This window comes from Vigna unguiculata, chromosome 8 (genome assembly GCF_037176805.1).
Source record: "Vigna unguiculata cultivar grain cowpea cultivar isolate G323 ecotype 2 chromosome 8, ASM3717680v1, whole genome shotgun sequence".
Lineage (NCBI taxonomy): Eukaryota > Viridiplantae > Streptophyta > Magnoliopsida > Fabales > Fabaceae > Vigna > Vigna unguiculata.
In genome coordinates, this window is record NC_140799.1 from 5,783,616 (window position 1) to 5,804,551 (window position 20,936).

The 20,936-nt window shown below is 35.2% G+C and overlaps 2 protein-coding genes and 1 non-coding gene across 3 annotated transcripts; 2 read left to right on the forward strand and 1 right to left on the reverse strand.

Moving 5' to 3' along the window:
* Nucleotides 1-883: 883 nt before the first annotated feature.
* Nucleotides 884-3,241, forward strand: LOC114195514 (PPPDE thiol peptidase family protein). The gene is made up of 3 exons (XM_028086013.2): nucleotides 884-1,287; nucleotides 1,815-2,102; nucleotides 2,695-3,241. Exons 1-3 carry the CDS (start codon nucleotides 1,149-1,151, stop codon nucleotides 2,913-2,915), a joined length of 648 nt encoding a protein of 215 aa, XP_027941814.1. The 5' UTR covers nucleotides 884-1,148; the 3' UTR covers nucleotides 2,916-3,241.
* Nucleotides 3,242-7,468: 4,227 nt separating this feature from the next.
* LOC146884052 (uncharacterized) lies at nucleotides 7,469-15,799 on the forward strand. The gene is made up of 3 exons (XM_085665648.1): nucleotides 7,469-7,596; nucleotides 10,390-12,802; nucleotides 15,347-15,799. Exons 1-3 carry the CDS (start codon nucleotides 7,469-7,471, stop codon nucleotides 15,797-15,799), a joined length of 2,994 nt encoding a protein of 997 aa, XP_085521774.1.
* LOC114164910 (small nucleolar RNA R71) lies at nucleotides 10,922-11,028 on the reverse strand. Its single transcript, XR_003599645.2, has one exon. It is a non-coding gene; the product is annotated as a small nucleolar RNA R71 (small nucleolar RNA).
* Nucleotides 15,800-20,936: the final 5,137 nt, after the last annotated feature.

Below are 20,936 nucleotides of genomic sequence, written 5' to 3' on the forward strand. Positions count from 1 at the left end.
TATTCAGATAGTGACATTAAATTTATTAAAAGATATTTTATAAGTTGTTTTCTCGGTAGAAAAAAAAATCATATTTGAATTTGTTAAATAATCACATAACTTTTTCCTCCTAAATATACACCAAGATAATAATGGTTAGCAATTTCACCCATGCTCACATAAGAAAAGAAAAACTTGCAACATTATTATCTATTAACTAAAATATTGTAAAGTGATTACAATACATTTTTTTTATCTCTTTTTGAATATCAAAATTTTTCAAAGATTTAATCAATACAATTCTCGAACATTAAATACTCGAAATAATATTATAACAGTGTTATTAAACTCAAACACAAACTGATAAGTCACGTGAAAGATTCATGCATCACATAAAAAAAATGCAAAATAAATTCGTCAATAATTGTTTATTAATTGCTAGATTGTTTGAAAAATCTATTCAATACTGATCTTCAATATTAAATACTAAAAATAATTGGCTTACTAAAGTGGGATATTACTACACAAATCAAGTGAAGGATTCATGAATCATGTGAAAAAGCAAAACATATACTCGTAAAAATCTAAAGACAATAAATATCTTAAATAAAAAAAAAACCACTTTCTTTGTCGTTTCTAAAATTAATACAATATTAAGGTGTTTTTACGAATTACTTTCTTACTTTCTGACTATTTTTAAATTAATTTTATATTTATACATTTCTTATAAAAAAAAGAAGAAACTTTAAAATAATTGTGTTAGAATAAAATTTCATTATATTTTACTAAGAAATCTTGTAAGAAGAAGGTTCACTCGTGATTATTAGCTTTTTTTTCTGAAACATTAAATAATGCAACGAGAAAATGAATAAAAGCTGAGAAAGAGAACCAAATCACACACTGCAAGATTCTCTTTTTCTCATTCTTCTTCTTCATCATCATCGTCATCTCCTTCTCCGTGTTCCGAAAGCGAAGGGAAAAAGAAAACAATCACTCATGATAACGAGAAGCACCTACACCATTTAGGATCACCAGAACCAGAGAAAATTTCAAGGGCCACTACTTTTTCCTCTTCCCATTTTGCCCTTGATTTTTCTCCACATTTTCCATTCCACCCCACCCCATAACCATACACAAACAACAACCACAACAACAACATCGTATTCACAATGTTGTGTAAACTCGTTCCTGTGCCGCGCAAGAAAAAACCCGGTTCGAACCCGGTTTACCTTAACGTCTACGATCTAACACCGATTAACGGTTACGCTTATTGGCTTGGCCTCGGAGTTTACCATTCTGGCGTTCAAGGTAACCGACCCAGTTACCGTTTTTTTTTTTTTTTTTTTTTTTTTTCAATTCATCTTCCTTTTCCATCAAAGGGATTGGAAGGAAATTCGGTTGCTGGGTATTGCCAATTTTTAATTCAGATCCGTGGAATTGGTTTATGAGTATAAAAATTAAATTTTGTCGATGGAATTTAATATGGGCTATGTAATGTTAATTTGAAAATTGTTCATTGCTGCATTAAGGATCTTAAACAATATGAACTTATCTATCTTTTTGAGAAATTAACCGAAGGGTGTATAGCTTGTTGGGTTGGTTGAATTTTGCTTTTAATGCAATTTTAGTGTAATTGTTAATTTTGTTATTGAAGGGTGGATTCAACTGAATTTTGAGTTGGGGAAAATACTGAAACTACACTGATGATGAATGTTCATTCTTTTTGTTGTTTTGTAATGTACTAATACCATGGGTGGTGTGTTTTCTTGCTGTGATGGTTTTCGGATACTTAGAGAGTGGTTTAGTGACTTCAATTTTTGTTGTTGTTGTTGTAGTTCATGGGGTTGAATATGGATTTGGAGCTCATGAACGTGACACGACTGGGATTTTTGAAGTGGAGCCTAGACGGTGTCCTGGATTCACCTTCAGGAAATCGATTTTCATTGGATCGACGGATATGGGGGCGAGGGATGTTCGTGAGTTAATGGAGAGGATGGCTGAAGACTATTCTGGGAACACCTACCACCTTATCCAGAAAAACTGCAACCATTTCTGCGATGATGTTTGTGTCAAACTAACGGGGAAGTCCACCCCTCGCTGGGTCAATCGACTTGCTAGACTTGGTAAGGGATATTTGCTTTCTCCATCATATTTGTATAAGTTGATTCTTCACTCAGGTGTTCATGTGGTTCCCCAGATGTTCTAACAATTTTGACACAGATTTATTTAGTCTTGAATTCTTTGCTTCAGAAAAAGATCTTGCTTTGAGGGATCAGTGCGCTACCCCACCTCTAGAGTCTAAGATGACACATACCCTTTTCATCTTCTTTCAAAATTCAAGTAATATAAGCTCTTTACAAGAGGATTTGCTTTTTGCTTTTCACATATCAAACATCACCAACCAATATCCAGACATACATGGTTATGACTTAGAACTTGATTGTCATGTTTCAGATTAATGTTTGTTTTATATTTCTGTTTTTGGGTTCTAATTACACTCTTAACTTATTGTTGGATATGAATAAAACAACTGAATTCCTTTTTGGGTTGATGATCATTTACTTCAAATGTAAAACAGGAGAGTTTTTTGCAATTATGTATGTACTTGTTTTGTTAAAAGTGAGGATGCAAATGTCTTGTGTTCCAATGCTGCATCTTGTGAAAAAGAAGCATTTTGTTGATTTCTAATGGTAGGTTTTTCTTCTGAATATGAAGGTTTTCTCTGCAACTGTGTTCTTCCACCCAGCCTAAATGAAACAAAGGTTCGCCAAGTTACATTAGACAGGGTTCAAGACGGAGAGAAGAAGAAAGTGAGAACGCATTCCAGCAGGTACGAGGCTTCACCCAAACCTCCATTGTCTAGTAGCCGAAGACACTGCCTTCCTCCATCTTCTGTAATTAATGCTTCTCCGTCCTCAACCATAACAGTAAAGTAAAGCTTCGATGCGTTCCTAAGTCGATGTCTGAAATATAGGCTGTTAGAAACCGAAGATGAGCAGAGAACCAACTTTTTCTTCTGCTCCATCTCTCTGTTCTGCTGTATATCTTTAATTATGTGGCAATGGAAAAAAAAAGTGAAATGGTTGCGTTGTCTATTCTTTCTTCAGTGAACAGAAAAGGGTCTTCATATCTAGATTTTTGAGATACGTATTGTTGGGATTTTATCTATGTTAACTGCTGATGTAGAAGTAGAACATAGAAATGTGTTCAATGTGTAAAATACAGTAAATGAAAAAGAGATGGTGTGTGTGTTTGAGAGCTACTTGCTAGCATTAACAAAGCCCAAATTTGTCAACTTTAGATGGTGAATATAATCAGGGTTCACAATCTGCATGTTTTTCAACAGTGATGTATATGTGTTGAAGAGACCAAAATAGCTTGAAATATGATGATAACTTTGCTTTCTGGTAACACTCAAATCCAAATTAGGCCTTGGATTGGACCTTCTAAATTGTACGATTGTTCTGAGAAAATTTGCCCGGATTTGTAGGTTGATGATTGGTGGTTAATAAAATTGATAAAAAAGAAGTCTTTTTAGTTCTTATATTTTCTGCTAAACTTGGTTAATGCCCCTATACTTTTATGTCAACAAATTTCGTCATCAAACTTTGAAAAACATGTCTTTCTATGAAGTGATCATGTTTTATAAAGTTAGCAGAAACTAAAATCACATGTTTTTTAACACTACGAGGGTAAAGTACAAGAAATTTGATCACGATTAACCAAAACTAACAGATGAAGAAGAACACGTTTTTTCCTTAAAACAATTGTGAGTAGAGAGATAGATGCAGCTAAAAGTTAGCTTCCAGCTGAATTAGGTACCATTTTTGAAAGCTGGATTTGTCTTGGCATCCGAGGAGAGATAATGATGTGTGTGCATGATCTCTGAGGTTTTGGTTTCTGTGCCTATTAGCTTTTGATGATGTTGAGTTTGCGAATAATCACATATGAGTTGGCATGACATAAATGGCTTACCAATAATGAGTTGGGCACCCCATTATATATATTACGAGTTTGGATCTTCTCTATGATTGCATAGGGCAATGCTATATTCTCTTCCTAATCTTCTTATACATTAATTAAAGAAAGCACTGAATGAAAAATTAAAGCATTTATCACCCTCAAAAAAAGCACTTCATTCTATAGTAAATTCATAACAAAGGAGTTAGTATATATAGAAGTATTCAAGTGTGTGTGGATTTAGGGTTTAGAATTTTAAAATAATGGGAAAAGAACTTGACATGAAGATTGCAAGAAATGAACTTGACTTTGAATGAAAAAAAAAAAAATTAGAAAATGGAAAGGGATTAGAATATTTATTAGCATGTTGTATTTAGGGGTGTGGCAGTAGTGTAAAGGATAAGCAGCGTATTATTCGGTTTCCCATGCTTTGTTTGGACATGCATGACATGATATGCTAAACGTTGCGTGAAAGCATAACAACCAACAACCCTTTTTCCTTTCTTTTTCATTTCTAAATCATGTCCTCACATGTCATCTTCTTCTTTATTCATTCCTTCCTTACTCTTCTCGAATAAGAATCCAACTATGCAAAGCTATTAGGTGAGTGTTTGATTTAATGTTTTAAGTTCTAAATCCACGTTTATAAAATATTCTAAATATCCAATTTGGTCAATGATATGTTGAAACCCTAATTCATAGCTTCTTGTTAAAAGCCTTTCCCATCATGCATATGTAAGTCTTTCCCTTCTTAAAACTCTTATACGATTCCTTTCATATAGGTATAAGACCCAATTGAATGGGACTTTAAGATATATAAATGGATCATTGCATAAGTTGTACATTTATGTCCTTTTTTAGATTTTTTAAAAGAATCACTTGCATAAACTCAAAGTTCTCATAATTTTTTTTTTGTCTTTCTTTATCCCTATATAAACCATTATGCTTCAAAATTAAGGTTTTAAGTTCAAGATATTATTGATGTTAGACAAACATATTATTTTTTCATTAAGTTGCCTAATTTTGATTCTATGCAGCAATTGGACACAAAATACAAAGACGAAATCCATAAAAAAGTAATGACAGAGCGTAATAAACAAAGATCGTAGAAAGAAAACACTAGTTGTCAAATAAAGTGTTAATTATCTAACGTCGTCAATATATTTCTCTTCATCATTACAAGTATTTGATCGAGATCGATAGTTTTCGGTATGCACTTTGAACTTCGTGAAATTGACATTGTTAGTAAAATTAACAAATTTGATCATGTTCTAGCATTCCTCAATGGAGTTTCTTATGTTAAAACATCACAAAATATCACGAAATCCAATAAGCTAATGTGAAGAAAATAATATTGTTATTCAAATTTTCACTACAATAAATTATTGTTTTATTTCCCAATTATTATATATAGATAAAAATGTATATGTAAATTTTATATTATCACTACAAAAAATATTGGAATTATCGACGAATGTATTTTTGTCAATAAATTTGAATTACCACGGATTTTGATATTTTAATTACTAACGAAAAAATTCATCGCTAAAATAAATTTCATTTATCAATGAAAAAATTCGTGAGCAAAATCTGTCACTAACATAGATTTCAACCTTAAAAGGCTGCGTTAGAAATAGAATAAAATTATGTTTTATAAGTAATATTTTTATAATTTAGAGAAGCTAAATTTTCAACTCCCGTTAAAATGTTTCTTTTAAATAAATATTATTTTTCCGAGATATTACTTTTAAAAGCCATTCAGATAAGAGAAATATTTCTTTTCAAATTTAGAGTAATTCAATATTATTATATAAAGTCCATGCATTCGATAAGATAAATAATAATGTAACAATAAGAGAAAGGAGAGTGGGAGAGAATAAACTAAAGCAAAACATTCAATAATATTCCATATCACTCTTTTTATAATTTGAAGAAGAATAAAACTCATCAGCATAAAATAAAATATTATAAAAATAATCTAATTCACCATGTCACCTTCAATTTTCACATGATTCCTCAATATTATTTTTATTATCTTCATTATCTATCATTCTCCAAGAACGACATAGTTGTCTTCTCCAACCTTTGCATGGATTTGTGTGGCATAAGAGGGTTGTATTGCGTGGTAGTACTCAATAAGGTTTTTTCACAAAATGACCCAACAAAGTCATTACTTTATTTCTGTAACTTATAGCACACTTGCCATTTTTTAGAAATTGCAAATGTTCAACTCCTTCTTTTGTCATTTTATCATCATACAAGCATAATAAAAGTAGACCATAGACATATTTTGCTTTTTGTTAACACCTAATTTCATCTTACCTAATAAAAATCTCTTATGAAATAAAATAAAATGAAATGAATAAATAACAAAAAATAAAAAATAAAAATAAAAATATTAAATATTAAATAAAGAAAAGTTTTTGTTGATCATGCCCAATATTTTTTTGACATCTTCCATTTGTGTTTTCATTTTACACATTGATTTTTAATTTTTTTAGCCCATTTTTTTATATACTCACACCACCTTTGTTATTATTATCCTCACTCTTTGCTTTTCTACCACCTTTGCTCCAGATAAAGAGGTAGTGATATGATTCTAATAATTAGAAATAATATCTCTTATAATAATTAGAATCAATTTTATTAATCACGTTTTGATTTTGTGCTATGATTTTGTTGTGATTTGATTCTCATAATATATTTTCATCACGATAAATTCTTTCCTTTTTTATTTTCATTGTAATTAAGGGTAAGATTACATTTGGATTGCAATGGCGTGTATAAATTAGGTGAAATATCATAGGAGAAAAGGAGGATGATTAGGGATACTACTCTCTTTTCCTAATCATAAATCATAATACTATTTTGTCATTTTTTTTCACTTTAACGTGAATGGGAGAGTAAGATTGTTAGTGACATGGGTTCTCGAGCAAGTTCCGCTACAAGCAAGTTTCTCACTATAATGTATTGAATTATTGGTCTGTTTGTTACTTCTCGTACTTCGTTTTAAGTTCACATGTTTTAACATTTTCCATCATGTCTAGAGGCACAATACTACGTTCCAATCTTCATCATTCTCCCTCCGTCACCAATCTTTTTCATCAATATTACACCTATCGCACATTAACACCATGTGTTTTATTAATTTTGCACCCGTCATTATTTTTATTTCATCTTTGCCTTTCTTTTAATTTAAATCCACATTTTTACAAACCCATGTTGAAAAGTGAAATTGATTATTCAAAATAATGGCATTTAAATACTAAAAAAAATATAAAAGATAAAAATTATTTTTATTTTAGTGTCTATTTGTCCACTCGCGTCGCAGGACACTTATTTCAAATATTTTAAAATACCCACAATATAAAAAAAGGGTTTTAGAATTAAAAATTAAGTCAATAAAAAATTAAAAATAGTGTTCTGAATAATCTTTCTATAAGAACTATGTGATCGTTGATTCTCCATTATGAATGGAGATACGTAGTTGTGAGGCCAATACTTGTCAGGTTTACGCAATGGTAGTATAATGCAGGTGGTTAAGGAGAAAGAGAAAAGAAGAAAGAAAGAAGAAGGAAGAGGAGGAACCAACGACTGCGGCGATGATGGTGGCAATGGTAGTGGCAGCGAAGGATTTATCGAGAGGGAATGGTGGAGGTTCTAGAAGAAAAAAAAATTGAAAGATAAACCGTAAAAGGAAAAAGAAGAAAGAAAGGGGAGGAAGAAGATGACCAGTGTGCACTATTTATCGAAAAAAAAATTGGTAATTACCGATGAATTTTTCGGTCGGTAATTATCGACAAATTTTTTAGTCAGTAATTACTGACGATATTTTTTGTTGGAAATTATTGACATAATTTACAAACATATTTTTTCATCGATAATTACCTACATAACATAATTTTTGTCAGTAAAATTTACCGACAAATTTTTAACTGTCAGTAATTTGGTTTACCGACAGATTTTGACTATCAGTAATATCAGTTTTTCTTGTAGTATATGTTCAAAAATTTACCTATACATTTACATTGGTACACAAATACTTATCATGTATTTTTTTTTCATATGTAATTCAAAGTCAATTGATTAAGGATTAAATTTACATGTAAGTTTGGCGCTTTTAGATAGGAACACTTTTGAGGAATTTTGATTGTAGGTATTTGCTGTAGGTGACATCAATTATCTTGTGGTGGAGGTCAAGTGGAATAAGTCACAATTAAATCGTACCTTTTTGCCTAATAGGAAGCGTTTGATCCAATAATTGGTATCAAAGCCAAGGTATATAATGGTCTCTAAGTCCGTGGTATTTTTTACCCCAATAAAAAAATACTCTAACCTTGTATTTGAATTTTTTATACTCTTGTAGTTGAGTGTTGTGAGATTTGGGTTAAATTTTTGCTTTGGAGAGTGTGGGTGTACTTGGGGTCAAAGAGCATGGGAGAGTAGTCTATATGTTGTATAATTTATCACATAAGTGTTATTCTTTGCTTGTCATTAAACAATAGGTCGTGGTTTTTCTCTGATTTTGGGGTTTCCATGTTATATTCTTATGTTTCTTATTTTTATGTTATTTATTTGTTAGTGGGGTGATTCTTAAGGATAAAAACGATAATATTCTTAATTGATGATGCATTTTTCGGAACAATATTTACAATCTTACTTACCAAACATTACTATAAAGATAATAGTTGCGAATTAAAGTGTCAACTTACATAACTTGACAAACAAATAAATTAAACATAAAAAATATTCAAAGATTATTGAACATGATTCTATTATTTACAAAATATCAAAGTGTCAACCTACACGATTAATAGTAAATAAATATTATAAAAAATTTGTGAAAATGGTAAAAAACTAATAAAGGGTTGTTATTGGTGGGTAGTGGGTCAACCCACCTTTAACATGGTTCGTGTTGACAAAAGCAATACAAGTAATACAAGTCTAAATGCTGAAACAAGATTTTGATGATGATAAAAGAAGCCTGAAAGCCATCTGGAAGTCAATATGAAGACCATGCGTTGTTATGTTTAAAGCTATTTTGTAAAATGTAATTAGATTAGTTAGAATCAGTATTGTACAAGAAAATTCTGGTATTTCTCGAAAAATCAAAGTGATAATCGAGAAATAGAGAAGAAAAGGAGGAAAATCTGCTACAGGTCGCTCAGAACTAAGGTGTTTCGCTCAAGCTAGGACAAGCTCGCCCAAAAGTTAAAGTCTTCTCGCCTAAGCGAGACACTTGCCGCCTTTCTCGCTCAAGCGAGCTTGATCTCGCTTAAGCGAGATTTCGTGAAGAAGCCATGCCAGTTTTTCAATTCTCGCCTAAGCAAGAACATGGTCGCCCAAGTGAGACATTCCTTCAACGTGAAGAAATCTATCTCGCCTAAGCGAGAATGAGTGGCCCAAGCGAGACCCTTCCTTCATGCTGAAGTACTCTATCTCGCCCAAGCGAGATTCAGTAGCCCAAGCGAGAGTTCGGGCTGTATATATATTTTGGAGGTTCAGAACTGCAAATCAGCTTGGAATTTTGGGAGAGAAGAGGTCCGTGCTGCAGAGCTGCCACCAGGAGGAGCATCACAGTTTCTCATTTTCTTCTTCTTCTTAGCTCATAGGATTTTGTTGGCTACCATGAGTGGCTAATCTTCTCCTTTGGGATTGAATGTAATCTACTCGAACTTGGATGTAATCTGGTGATATTTATATATAGCATTTCTGTTTTACTCAGTATTGGTATTATTGTTTTGCTTTTAATGCTTACTTCTATCTGATCAATAGATGTTTTGATTTTGATTTTTAGATCTGACTGGAAAGTATTTCTGAAAATCTGATTTGAACAATGATACTTGATATACTGTGATGCTAGGAATAGATCTCAATATATCAATTGCTTTTAACACTCGACCGTAATGCTGGATAGTTTGTTGAATATGTGAGGAATCAATATTCAGGAAACTAATCTTATGAATTTTATACGCGAGGGATCGGTATAAATGATTTTTGAGTGTGCATCAATATTGGTATTTTCAGATGTTATATATTATATTCATCCAGATTACAAACAAGGGAGATAGATGAAATTCAATCCCAGTTTCTTTTACTGTATTTTTCTAAACTTTTCTACTTTTACTATATTAATTTCATGCAATAGTAATGTCAAATCAAATTAAAATCTTTGTATATATATGCTGATTGAGATAATTAGCTATTTTAACTGAATCTGTTCCTCGTGGGTTCGACACTCCTACTTTAAATCATTATACTACAGTTGACTTTTGGTACGCTTGCCAAGAGGCCAACAAGTATTTTTGGCGCCGTTGCCGGGGAACGGTGTTCTTTTGAAATTTCTAGTTATCTCATCCAGCTTTGTATATATTTTTCTTTATTAGATAGCTTATTAAAATTTTCCTTTGTATTAATCCTTGCTTGAGCTGTTTGATTTATGCTCTTAAGAGGTCAGGTTCCGGAAGATCGATTAGCATTTGACCCGGAGATAGAAAAGACAGCTAGAAGGAACAGAGGCAAAAGCAAAAAGAAGCAAGGAAAGACAAGGGAAGAATCTTCCAGTACTTCCATCACACCTCAATCAGAAAACATGGAGAATCAAAGACCAGCTCCAGCCAGGAAGACACTTGGAGACTATGCTATGCAACAAGGACCGAGATATTTTTCTAGCATAGCAATACCATCCACCACTAAAACTCTGGAGATGAAGCCAACTTTCCTCAGCTTGATTAGTTCTCATCAATTCACTGGAATGGATAATGAAGATCCATACACTCATCTCTCTACATTCTATGAATTGATAGGAACCATGGGCTTTCAAGAAGGAGATCTTGAGCATGTATACATGCGGTTGTTTCCTTTTTCTTTGGCAGGTAAAGCAAAGGAATGGCTTAAGTCACATCCAAATCAGAGTTTGAATACCTGGAAGGATGTTGAGGAGAAATTTTTGAACAGATTCTTTCCACCATCTCGCTACATCAAAGCCAAAGCTGATATTTCGACGTTTAGGCAAGGACCAGATGAGCCATTCTGTGAAGCTTGGGAGCGGTTCAATTCCTTATTGAGGAAATGCCCAAATCACGGATTTGAGGATATTGCTCAGTTGAACATATTCTATAATGGTCTGAGGCCTGACACCAAGATGATATTAGATGCAGCAGCAGGTGGAACAATGATGAGTGTAGATGCGGAGCAAGCAACAAGAATCATTGAGGCATTAGCATCCACAGATCATCAAGCTCAGCATAATAGGCAAACTGTTCAGAGGAAGGGAGTGCTTGATCTTAGTACTACAGATGCGATTTTAGCTCAGAATAAGATTCTGACTCAACAGATTGAAGCATTGACGAAGCAAATGTCTAAATTACCAGAGCAGTTGCAAGTTGTGCAATCTTCTCCTAGTCAACAACCCATGAGATGTGACTTCTGTGAAGGAGATCATCCAAATGGTCATTGTTCTTATCAGAGTAGCTCACAAGGAGAAGTTCAATATGTGAGCAACCAAGGAAGACCAGGAAATTTCTCCAACAATAACAACTTTTCACAGGGGTGGAGAAACAATCCAAATCAGAACTTTGGATGGAAGCAAGATGCTGGTCCTTCAAACAGACAAGCTCCTTATCAACAACAACAACAACATTATCCTTCGGTGCATGACAGAACATCTAAACTAGAGGATACTTTAGAAAAGTTTATGCAAGCTTCTTTGACTAATCAGAAAAATAAAGAAGCTTCAATCAGAAATCTCGAAACACAGGTTGGACAGTTGGCGAAACAATTATCAGATCAGCAGACAAGTCAATTTTCAGCCAACACACAGACTAATCCCAAGGAGCATTGTAAATCTATTACCACCCGAAGTGGTAAAGTTGTGGGAAGAGGGATTGGAGACAACCTGGGTGTAGAGGAGGAGGTGTTGGAGGAAAAAGAGAAAGAGAATGAAAAAAATGAGTGTGAGGGAGAGGAAGGACAAAATAAAAGAGAGTTTATAAATAAGAGAGAAGAAAAGGAAGAAAAAAATAAAAGTGAGGAGAAAAAGAGGGAGAAGGGTGAGAAACAGGTGCCTCAGTTGAAGAGCCTACCATACCCTCAAAATCCCTCCAAAAAAGACAAGGAAAGGCAGTTTGCAAGATTCATGGACATTTTCAAGCGACTGCAGATTAACATCCCTTTTGTGGAAGCTATGGAGCAGATGCCGACATATGCAAAATTCATGAAAGAGCTCCTAACAAAAAAGAGAAGATTCTCTGAAGAGACAGTGGAGCTTGAAGCAGGGTGTAGTGCTATAATTCAGAAATCATTACCTCAGAAATCTAAAGACCCTGGGAGCTTCACTATTCCAGTTACAATCGAGACATTACCAGTGGGAAAGGCATTGCTTGATCTGGGTGCCAGTATAAATCTGATGCCTTTGTCTATGCTAAAGAGAATAGGAGATCTGGAAGTAAGGCCTACACGGATGACATTACAGCTAGTTGACAGATCCATGAAGTATCCCTATGGTGTGGCAGAGGATGTCTTGGTTAAGGTTGACAAATTCATGTTCCCAGTTGATTTTGTAGTAATGGATATTGAGGAAGACACTGAAGTTCCTCTAATACTGGGAAGACCTTTCATGAAGACGGCCAAGGTCATTATTGATGTTGATGATGGCAAATTAAAGGTCAGGGTGCAAGATGATGAAGTCAACTTTAATGTATTTGAAGCAATGCAGCACCCGAAGGACAAGCAACAATGCTTCAGGATGGATGTGATAGATGAACTTTTTCTAACATTCAGGAAGCAATTAGCAAAGGCAAGCCCATTGGAAAAAGCTTTGATTGGTGCTTGTGATGATCTGGAGGAAGATGAAGAAAAGGAAGTTGATGAATACATGACACATCTAAATTCAGCAAAAGAAATTGCATCAAATGATATACAACCTGAGAAATTGCAGCAAGAAAATAGAACTGAAAGTCAGAAGCTGGAGCTAAAGGTATTACCTCCTCATTTAAAATATGTTTTTCTTGCAGATGGAGGTAACAAACCAGTGGTGATCAGTAGTGCTTTAACGGCTTCTGAAGAACAAAAGTTGATTTCAGTTCTTAAAGCCAATGAGGGTGCAATAGGTTGGACTTTATCTGATCTTAAAGGAATTAGTCCATCCTACTGTATGCACAGAATTCATATGGAGCAAGACTACAAGCCTGTAGCACAGCCTCAACGACGATTGAATCCAACCATGAAAGAGGTAGTCAAGAAAGAAGTAATGAAGTTACTTGATGCAGGTATGATCTATTCAATCTCCGACAGTGCCTGGGTCAGCCCGGTCCAGGTAGTTCCAAAAAAGGGAGGTATGACTGTTATTTGTAATGATAAAAATGAATTAATTCCTACTAGAACAGTCACAGGTTGGAGAATGTGTATAGATTATAGAAAATTAAATCAGGCCACTAGGAAAGATCATTTTCCTTTACCTTTCATGGATCAAATGCTAGAAAGGTTAGCAGGGCAAGCTTTCTATTGTTTTCTGGATGGATATTCTGGTTATAATCAAATTGCAGTGGATCCAGAAGACCAAGAAAAAACTGCTTTTACTTGTCCTTTTGGTGTGTTTGCTTACAGGAAAATGCCGTTTGGATTGTGTAACGCACCAGCAACCTTTCAACGATGCATGCTTGCAATTTTCTCGGACTTGGTGGAAAAATGCAAAGAAGTCTTTATGGACGACTTCTCTGTATTTGAGGCTTCATTTGATCAATGCCTGGAAAACTTAAACACCGTACTGAAGCGGTGTGTTGATACTAATCTGGTTTTGAATTGGGAAAAGTGTCATTTTATGGTAACTGAAGGTGTGGTGCTGGGCCACAAAATCTCTGCTAAAGGTATTGAAGTTGATAAAGCTAAAGTGGAGATCATTGAAAAGCTGCCACCACCCAAAAATGTAAAGGGTATCAGGAGTTTTTTAGGCCATGCTGGGTTCTACAGACGATTCATCAAAGATTTCTCCAGAATTGCCAAACCACTCAGCAATCTGCTCAACAAGGATACACCTTTTAATTTTGATGTTGAATGTTTGCATGCATTTGACTTGTTAAAACAGAAATTGGTTTCAGCTCCTGTGATAATTGCTCCTGATTGGAATTTAGGCTTTGAGTTAATGTGTGATGCAAGTGACTATGCCATAGGAGCAGTTTTAGGACAGAGGAAATCCAAAGTTTTTCATGCTATACACTATGCTAGCAAAGTCCTTAATGAAGCTCAAATTAATTATGCAACAACTGAAAAGGAATTGCTAGCTATAGTTTATGCATTGGAAAAATTTAGAGCATATTTGATTGGTTCATCTGTCACTGTATATACTGATCATGCTGCAATTAAATATTTGTTAACCAAATCTGATTCAAAACCAAGACTAATTAGATGGATCTTATTGTTGCAGGAATTTGATTTGGTGATCAAGGACAAAAAGGGAAGTGAAAACTTTGTAGCTGATCATTTGTCTAGATTGGTGAATACTGAGGTGACCAACACTCAATCAGAGGTGCAGGAGGAGTTTCCTGATGAAAAATTGATGATGGTGCAAGAAAGGCCATGGTTTGCTGACATGGCCAATTTCAAAGCTGCAGGGGTCATACCTGAAGATTTTAATTGGCACCAGAAGAGGAAATTCCTGAAAGATGCACACCAATATGTGTGGGATGATCCTCATTTGTTCAAAATTGGAGCTGATCAATTGTTGAGAAGGTGTGTATCCAATGATGAGGCAAAAAGCATTCTGTGGCATTGTCATAGTTCCCCATATGGAGGGCATTTTAATGGAGAGAGGACAGCTGCAAAAGTCCTCCAGTCTGGATTTTATTGGCCCACCTTATTCAAAGACGCACACAAATATGTGCAACACTGCAATAGCTGTCAGAGAATAGGGGGAATTTCAAAAAGACATGAAATGCCACTGAATATCATTTTAGAGGTTGAGGCTTTTGATTGTTGGGGAATTGACTTTGTGGGACCACTGCCATCTTCTTTCACAAATGAATACATTTTGGTGGCAGTTGATTATGTGACAAAGTGGGTTGAAGCAGTAGCAGCTCCTAAGGCCGATGCCAAAACTGTAATCAAATTTCTCAAGCGGAACATCTTTTGCAGGTTTGGTACTCCAAGAGTGTTGATTAGTGATGGTGGTTCACACTTTTGCAATGCTCAACTACAGAAATGTTTGGAACATTATGGAGTGCGGCATAAAATTGCATCACCTTATCATCCACAGACCAATGGACAAGCGGAGGTGTCAAACAGGGAAATCAAGCGTATTCTAGAGAATACTGTAGCATCTTCAAGAAAAGATTGGTCAATGAAGTTGGATGATGCACTCTGGGCATACAGAACTGCTTATAAATCTCCCACAGGTTTATCCCCATTCCAGCTGGTATATGGTAAGTCATGTCACTTACCGGTTGAATTGGAACACAAGGCATTCTGGGCCTTGAAATTCTTGAATTTTGATTCAAAGGCAGCAGGAGAAAAGAGAAAACTACAGCTGCAAGAATTGGAAGAAATGAGACTCAGCGCTTATGAGTCCTCTAAGCTCTACAAGGAAAAGATGAAAGCTCATCATGACAAGAAAATTCTCAAAAGAGAATTTTATCCTGGTCAATCAGTGTTATTGTTCAATTCCAGGTTGAGGCTATTCCCTGGAAAGCTAAAATCAAAATGGTCAGGACCATTTCTTGTCAAGAATGTGAGACCTTATGGAGCCATTGAACTAGAGGATCCTGAATCTAAAAGGAGCTGGGTTGTAAACGGGCAAAGGTTGAAGCCTTATCTTGGTGGTGAGATTGATAGGCTCGCCACAATCATTCAACTTGATGAACCTTAAATGAAACAGGCGTCAGGCTCGTGACGTTAAACAAGCGCTTCCTGGGAGGTAACCCAGTGTTTTAATTATGTTTTTGCACTTTAATTTCATCTTGTGTGATTAAATGTGTTTGTGTATGTAAGTATGTGTTTGTGTTTAAAGTTCTATGTTTATGTGTAAAAAGGTGAATTTTAGCATCCAATCATCTCAATAAGGCAAACCATGCAATTTTGGTTGTTTTCAAACAAAACTGGTATTTTAAGCATGGGAATGAGTTTTGGTGCCAGAATTGAGATTACCAAATGCTAAAAATTGCCTTGTTTTGGCCAAATTGTGAAATTTGAGTTTAAAAGCTTGATTTTGAGTTTGTTGATGTGAAACCTTTTGGAATGATAGAGAATTGACTGAAGTATGGTTTGATGTGTGTTTTCGAGTTATTTGGATTGAAAGGATCATGAATCAAGTGAGGAGAAGTTGAGCAAAAATTTGAGAAGTGGCAAAATCAGAGTCTTCCAAAACTGCACAAAATCTCGCCCAAGCTAAACATGTCTCGCCTGGGCGAGATATGCAGAACCTGAGCCAACCAATTTTTCTGATATACTCGCTTAAGCGAGTAGTGGCTCGCCTGGGCGAGAATGCCCTGCACCAGGGGTGATTTGGGCGACACAGCCTCGCCTGCGCGAGACTTTTTAATTTTTCCTCTCACGCTCATCTCGCTTAAGCGAGAATGGCTCGCTTAAGCGAGAATTCGCGTTTAAGTGGGGGACAGTGGCAGATTTGTTCACTTTCTCTCTTCTCTCCAAACCCTCGCTCACCTTCTCTTCTCTTCAATTTTGAGCGCGCCTTCACTCATTCAATTCTCTGCATTTTAACTCACAAATTTTGTCTCCTTTTGCTAATATCACTTCAAGGTAAGTTCTTCTTCCTCATTTTCTTCATTTCCATCAAGCATAGTCATGTTTTTGTGCTCTTGTAAACCCTAGGTAGTATCCATGCTATAATTTGATGCGTTTTGTGTTTATACTGTGGGGTTTAGTTTGAATTGATGCTGAAATTGAAAAATGTGGGTTGCTTATGGTTGACTTGTTTCAAAAATTTTCACCATTTGAAAATGCACTCCATGTGTTTGATAAAATGCCATGTTGAAATTGTTCTTGTTTGTGATTGGTTAGTGAATTAAGCTGAATTGGTCATGTTTTTGGTGGGTTAATTCTCATACTTGTAGGTCAATGGCTAGAACGAAGACAATAGCTAAACATCCCGTTATTGAAACCAATAAAGGGAAAAGGAGAAGACGTGCAAGCAGCTCTTCTCCTGAAAGGCCAATTACCAACCGTTTTAGAGACCCCGAAAGAGAAGAACGTTATGAAAAGATAAAGAACTGGGTCTTTATCAAAGAAAGAAAGGTGGTTCTACTTCCAGATGAATATGATCCTTTCTTGAATGGTCTTATCAGGAGGAACTGGATGAAGTTGGCTGACCCGCTTCCCAAATTTGACCCAGAAATTGTCAAGGAGTTCTATGCAAATGCTTATTCTGAGGACAATCCTGGTGAAAAGAGATCTAAAGTTAGGGGAAGGTGGGTAAATTATGACCGAGCTGCCATCAGTGAGTTCCTTGGTAATCCACTACCTCTACAACCAGGGCAACGCTGTGACTTCACAACAAGAAGGAGGAGTCATGAACCTTATGACGAAAATGAAGTGGCCCTCCTTATATGCGCTGCAAATCGATCTTATCAAGTCGGACCCACTGGCAATCCTCTCAGAATTCTAAGAGGAGATATGAAAACCTTAGCCCAAGTCTGGACCACATTCTTACTTGCAAACATAGTGCCCATTGGCCACGTGTCAGACTTGAACGTCCCTAGATGTCATCTCCTTTATTGCATAATGAGGGAGGATCTGACTGTTGACGTCGCCATAATTATCTCTGAAGAAATCCACAAATTTGTGAGATACGAAGTCAACAGTCTTCAAATTAAGCAAAAGGAAAATGGAACTTTCATTTCTCAATCTAAGTACTGTAAAGAAATACTTAAGAAATTTGGAATGGATACTGCTAAGGAAGCAAGTACTCCTATGGGAACCTCCTGCTACTTAGACAAAGATGAATCAGGAATAGAGGTAAATCAAACTATGTTTAGAGGCATGATAGGTTCTTTGTTGTATCTTACTGCAAGTAGGCCTGATATTATGCAATTTGTATGTGTGTGTGCTCATTTTCAAGCCAATCCAAAAGAATCACATCTTACTGCAGTAAAAAGAATTTTAAAATACTTAAAAGGAACTGCATGTTTTGGACTTTGGTATCCTTCAGGAGCATCTCCTAATTTGATAGGCTATTCAGATGCTGATTATGGTGGCTGTAAAATAGATGGAAAAAGTACCAGTGGTACCTGTCACCTCCTAGGTAGTTCATTAGTCTCTTGGCACTCGAAGAAACAAGCTTGTGTGGCTTTGTCAACTACAGAGGCTGAATACATAGCAGTTGGAAACTGTTGTGCTCAAATTCTTTGGATGAAACAACAAATAGAAGACTATAATATCTTTCTAAATCACATACCTCTGAAATGTGATAATACCAGTGCTATTAATTTAACCAAAAATCCCATAATGCACTCTAGGACAAAGCACATTGAAATAAGGCATCATTTCCTAAGAGATCACATTAATAAAGGAAATTGTGAGATAGAATACGTAGATACAAAGCATCAACTAGTTGATATCTTTACCAAACCTTTAGCTAAAGATAGATTTTATGAACTAAGAAGAGACTTAGGCATATTAGAGATCTCTTAAAATTGCCAAAAACTCAAAATCCTTAAAAATCCGAAAAATAGCGTCAATAATCGATTATAAGAGTCAATAATCGATTATCAGACACTCTTAAAAATTTCCAAAGCATTCTAGAATAATCGATTATTTGGGGACATAATCGATTATCCTTAAACTTCTCAGCCTTAAAATTCAAAAATGTTCTATAATAATCGATTATTTGGGGCAATAATCGATTATCCTTAATTTTGAGCCAAAAATCAAAAACTCACTGGAATAATCGATTATCACTTAGAATAATCGATTATCAGCTCGTCAGGACTCATATTTTGCCCAGAACATGAACCAATAATCGATTATCATCTTAGGATAATTAATTATTACACGTCGTTGGACCAAATAATTTTAAAAATTAGTCGTTGTAACGGCTAGATTTGCATCAAATCGCGTGTATATGGCCGTTGGAGACTCTTCTCTATAAATATGAGCCTTTTTTGTCACCAGAACACTTTTTTCTCTCCATCAACACTCAAAGTTTTCTCATTTTCTCATTTTCTCAAAAACTCACAAAAGCTTCCCTCTCCTTTACTTCAACCATGGCTGAATCCTCTCGTAGAAAGATTCCCACACGCAGAAGGACTGCATCTCGTGCCTCTCAACCCTCAACTGCACCTCGAACAGCTTCCATTGAAGGATGGATTTCGGATGAAGAAAGGCGGTCTGAATTCATCACACTATGGAAAGATAAACCCCTCATCACTCCAAAATTCATCCAGTCTCAATGGTTTGTAAATTGCCATTTCACAATTCAAAATTTTCTGGCTGAACAAGGTGTGAAATTCTTCACAGAGATGCAAGGCATCTACTACCCTGATTTGGTACGAGCCTTCTACTTCAATTACAAATTCAGAGATGGAGTTGGGTTCACAAAGGTGAAAGGTGTCGACATTATTCTAGATGATGATATTTGGGAAAATGTTGCACAATTTCCCATTCATGATGGCACATCCCCAATCCTCACGGCTGGCATTGAAGGGTTCAACATAATTTTTGCATATAGATCCTTTATGCGATGCCCAAATCAAGAAATTGGTCGTCAATTGCTAGCCGGACCTCTCAAAATCGATGAGCGTCTACTTCACTATCTCATTGTTTGGATTCTATGTCCACGTGGTACAAACCATGCACAGTGCAGTGAAGCAGATCTCATGATCATTTATGCCATGCTCAACCACATTCCTATCTATTGGCCAAGCATCATTCTTGACACCATGCTCAAAGCCAAGAGATTGCCTCAATATCCTCTCCCGTATTCCTTACTCATCTCTCGTATTTGTGAGTATAAAAGGGTGAATGTCTTTGATGAAAAATCTTATAAGACCACTATGGCAAACAAAATTGTGGAAAAATCCTTGAAGCAGATGAAATTTATTCCTTTTGGGAATACCTACATTCACAAGGATGATATGCCTTCCTCGGACAATGAAGAAGAAGAGAATCCTCCCACTGCTCCTATTCCTCCTGTTGACACACATATTGGATCATCCAGTGGTGTTGGTGGCTCATCCTCTTCTTTAGAGGATCACATTTTAAATCTCAACCAAAGAGTTGAAGAATTCTTTCTTCTCTCCACTCACAGACATGAAGAAGTCACCGGCTTAATTAGAGGATTAGATTCTAGGATCTCTAACTTAGAACATAAATTTGATAAATATGAGGAAGATGATGACATGAGTCAAGACTTTTAAAAGTCTACATCATCGTCTATTTTTTGTGCAATTGTAATGTGTTTTCTAGTTTTAGTATCTCTTTTCAATAAAAGTATATTTGTCTTGTTATTCTTTATCATTGCCTAATTGAGGGGGAGCTTCTTTATTGAAACCTTTTTTTTTTTCATATGATCAAAATAGGGGGAGAAAAAGTTTAAAAGTTTAAACTAAACAGTGCTACTAACAAATTTACTTGTAAGATATTTTGATTGCAGATACTTTAAACATATTGTTTTGATCATCATCAAAAAGGGGGAGATTGTTGGCAAAAACAATACAAGTAATACAAGTCTAAATGCTGAAACAAGATTTTGATGATGATAAAAGAAGCTTGAAAGCCATCTGGAAGTCAATATGAAGACCATGCATTGTTATGTTTAAAGCTATTTTGTAAAATGTAATTAGATTAGTTAGAATCAGTATTGTACAAGAAAATTTTGGTATTTCTCGAAAAATCAAAGTGATAATCGATTATCACTTAGAATAATCGATTATCCTGAGCTGAACCAATTTTTTCAAGAAAGCACTGGAATAATCGATTATCACCTCTGATAATCGATTATCTGCTCAAAAATTTGTTTTTCATAAACCACACTGGTGATAATCGATTAT

Bases quoted from the DNA above. Each gene is read 5' to 3' on its own strand.
- LOC146884052 (XM_085665648.1), top strand. From the start codon at position 7,469: ATGCAGGTGGTTAAGGAGAAAGAGAAAAGAAGAAAGAAAGAAGAAGGA. The intron at 7,597-10,389 runs GTTCTAGAAGAA...TATGCTCTTAAG, and splicing joins ATCGAGAGGGAATGGTGGAG to AGGTCAGGTTCCGGAAGATC. The intron at 12,803-15,346 runs GTTGATGAATAC...TCCCCATTCCAG, and splicing joins AGGAAGATGAAGAAAAGGAA to CTGGTATATGGTAAGTCATG.
- LOC114195514 (XM_028086013.2), top strand. From the start codon at position 1,149: ATGTTGTGTAAACTCGTTCCTGTGCCGCGCAAGAAAAAACCCGGTTCG. The intron at 1,288-1,814 runs GTAACCGACCCA...TTGTTGTTGTAG, and splicing joins TTACCATTCTGGCGTTCAAG to TTCATGGGGTTGAATATGGA. The intron at 2,103-2,694 runs GTAAGGGATATT...CTGAATATGAAG, and splicing joins CAATCGACTTGCTAGACTTG to GTTTTCTCTGCAACTGTGTT.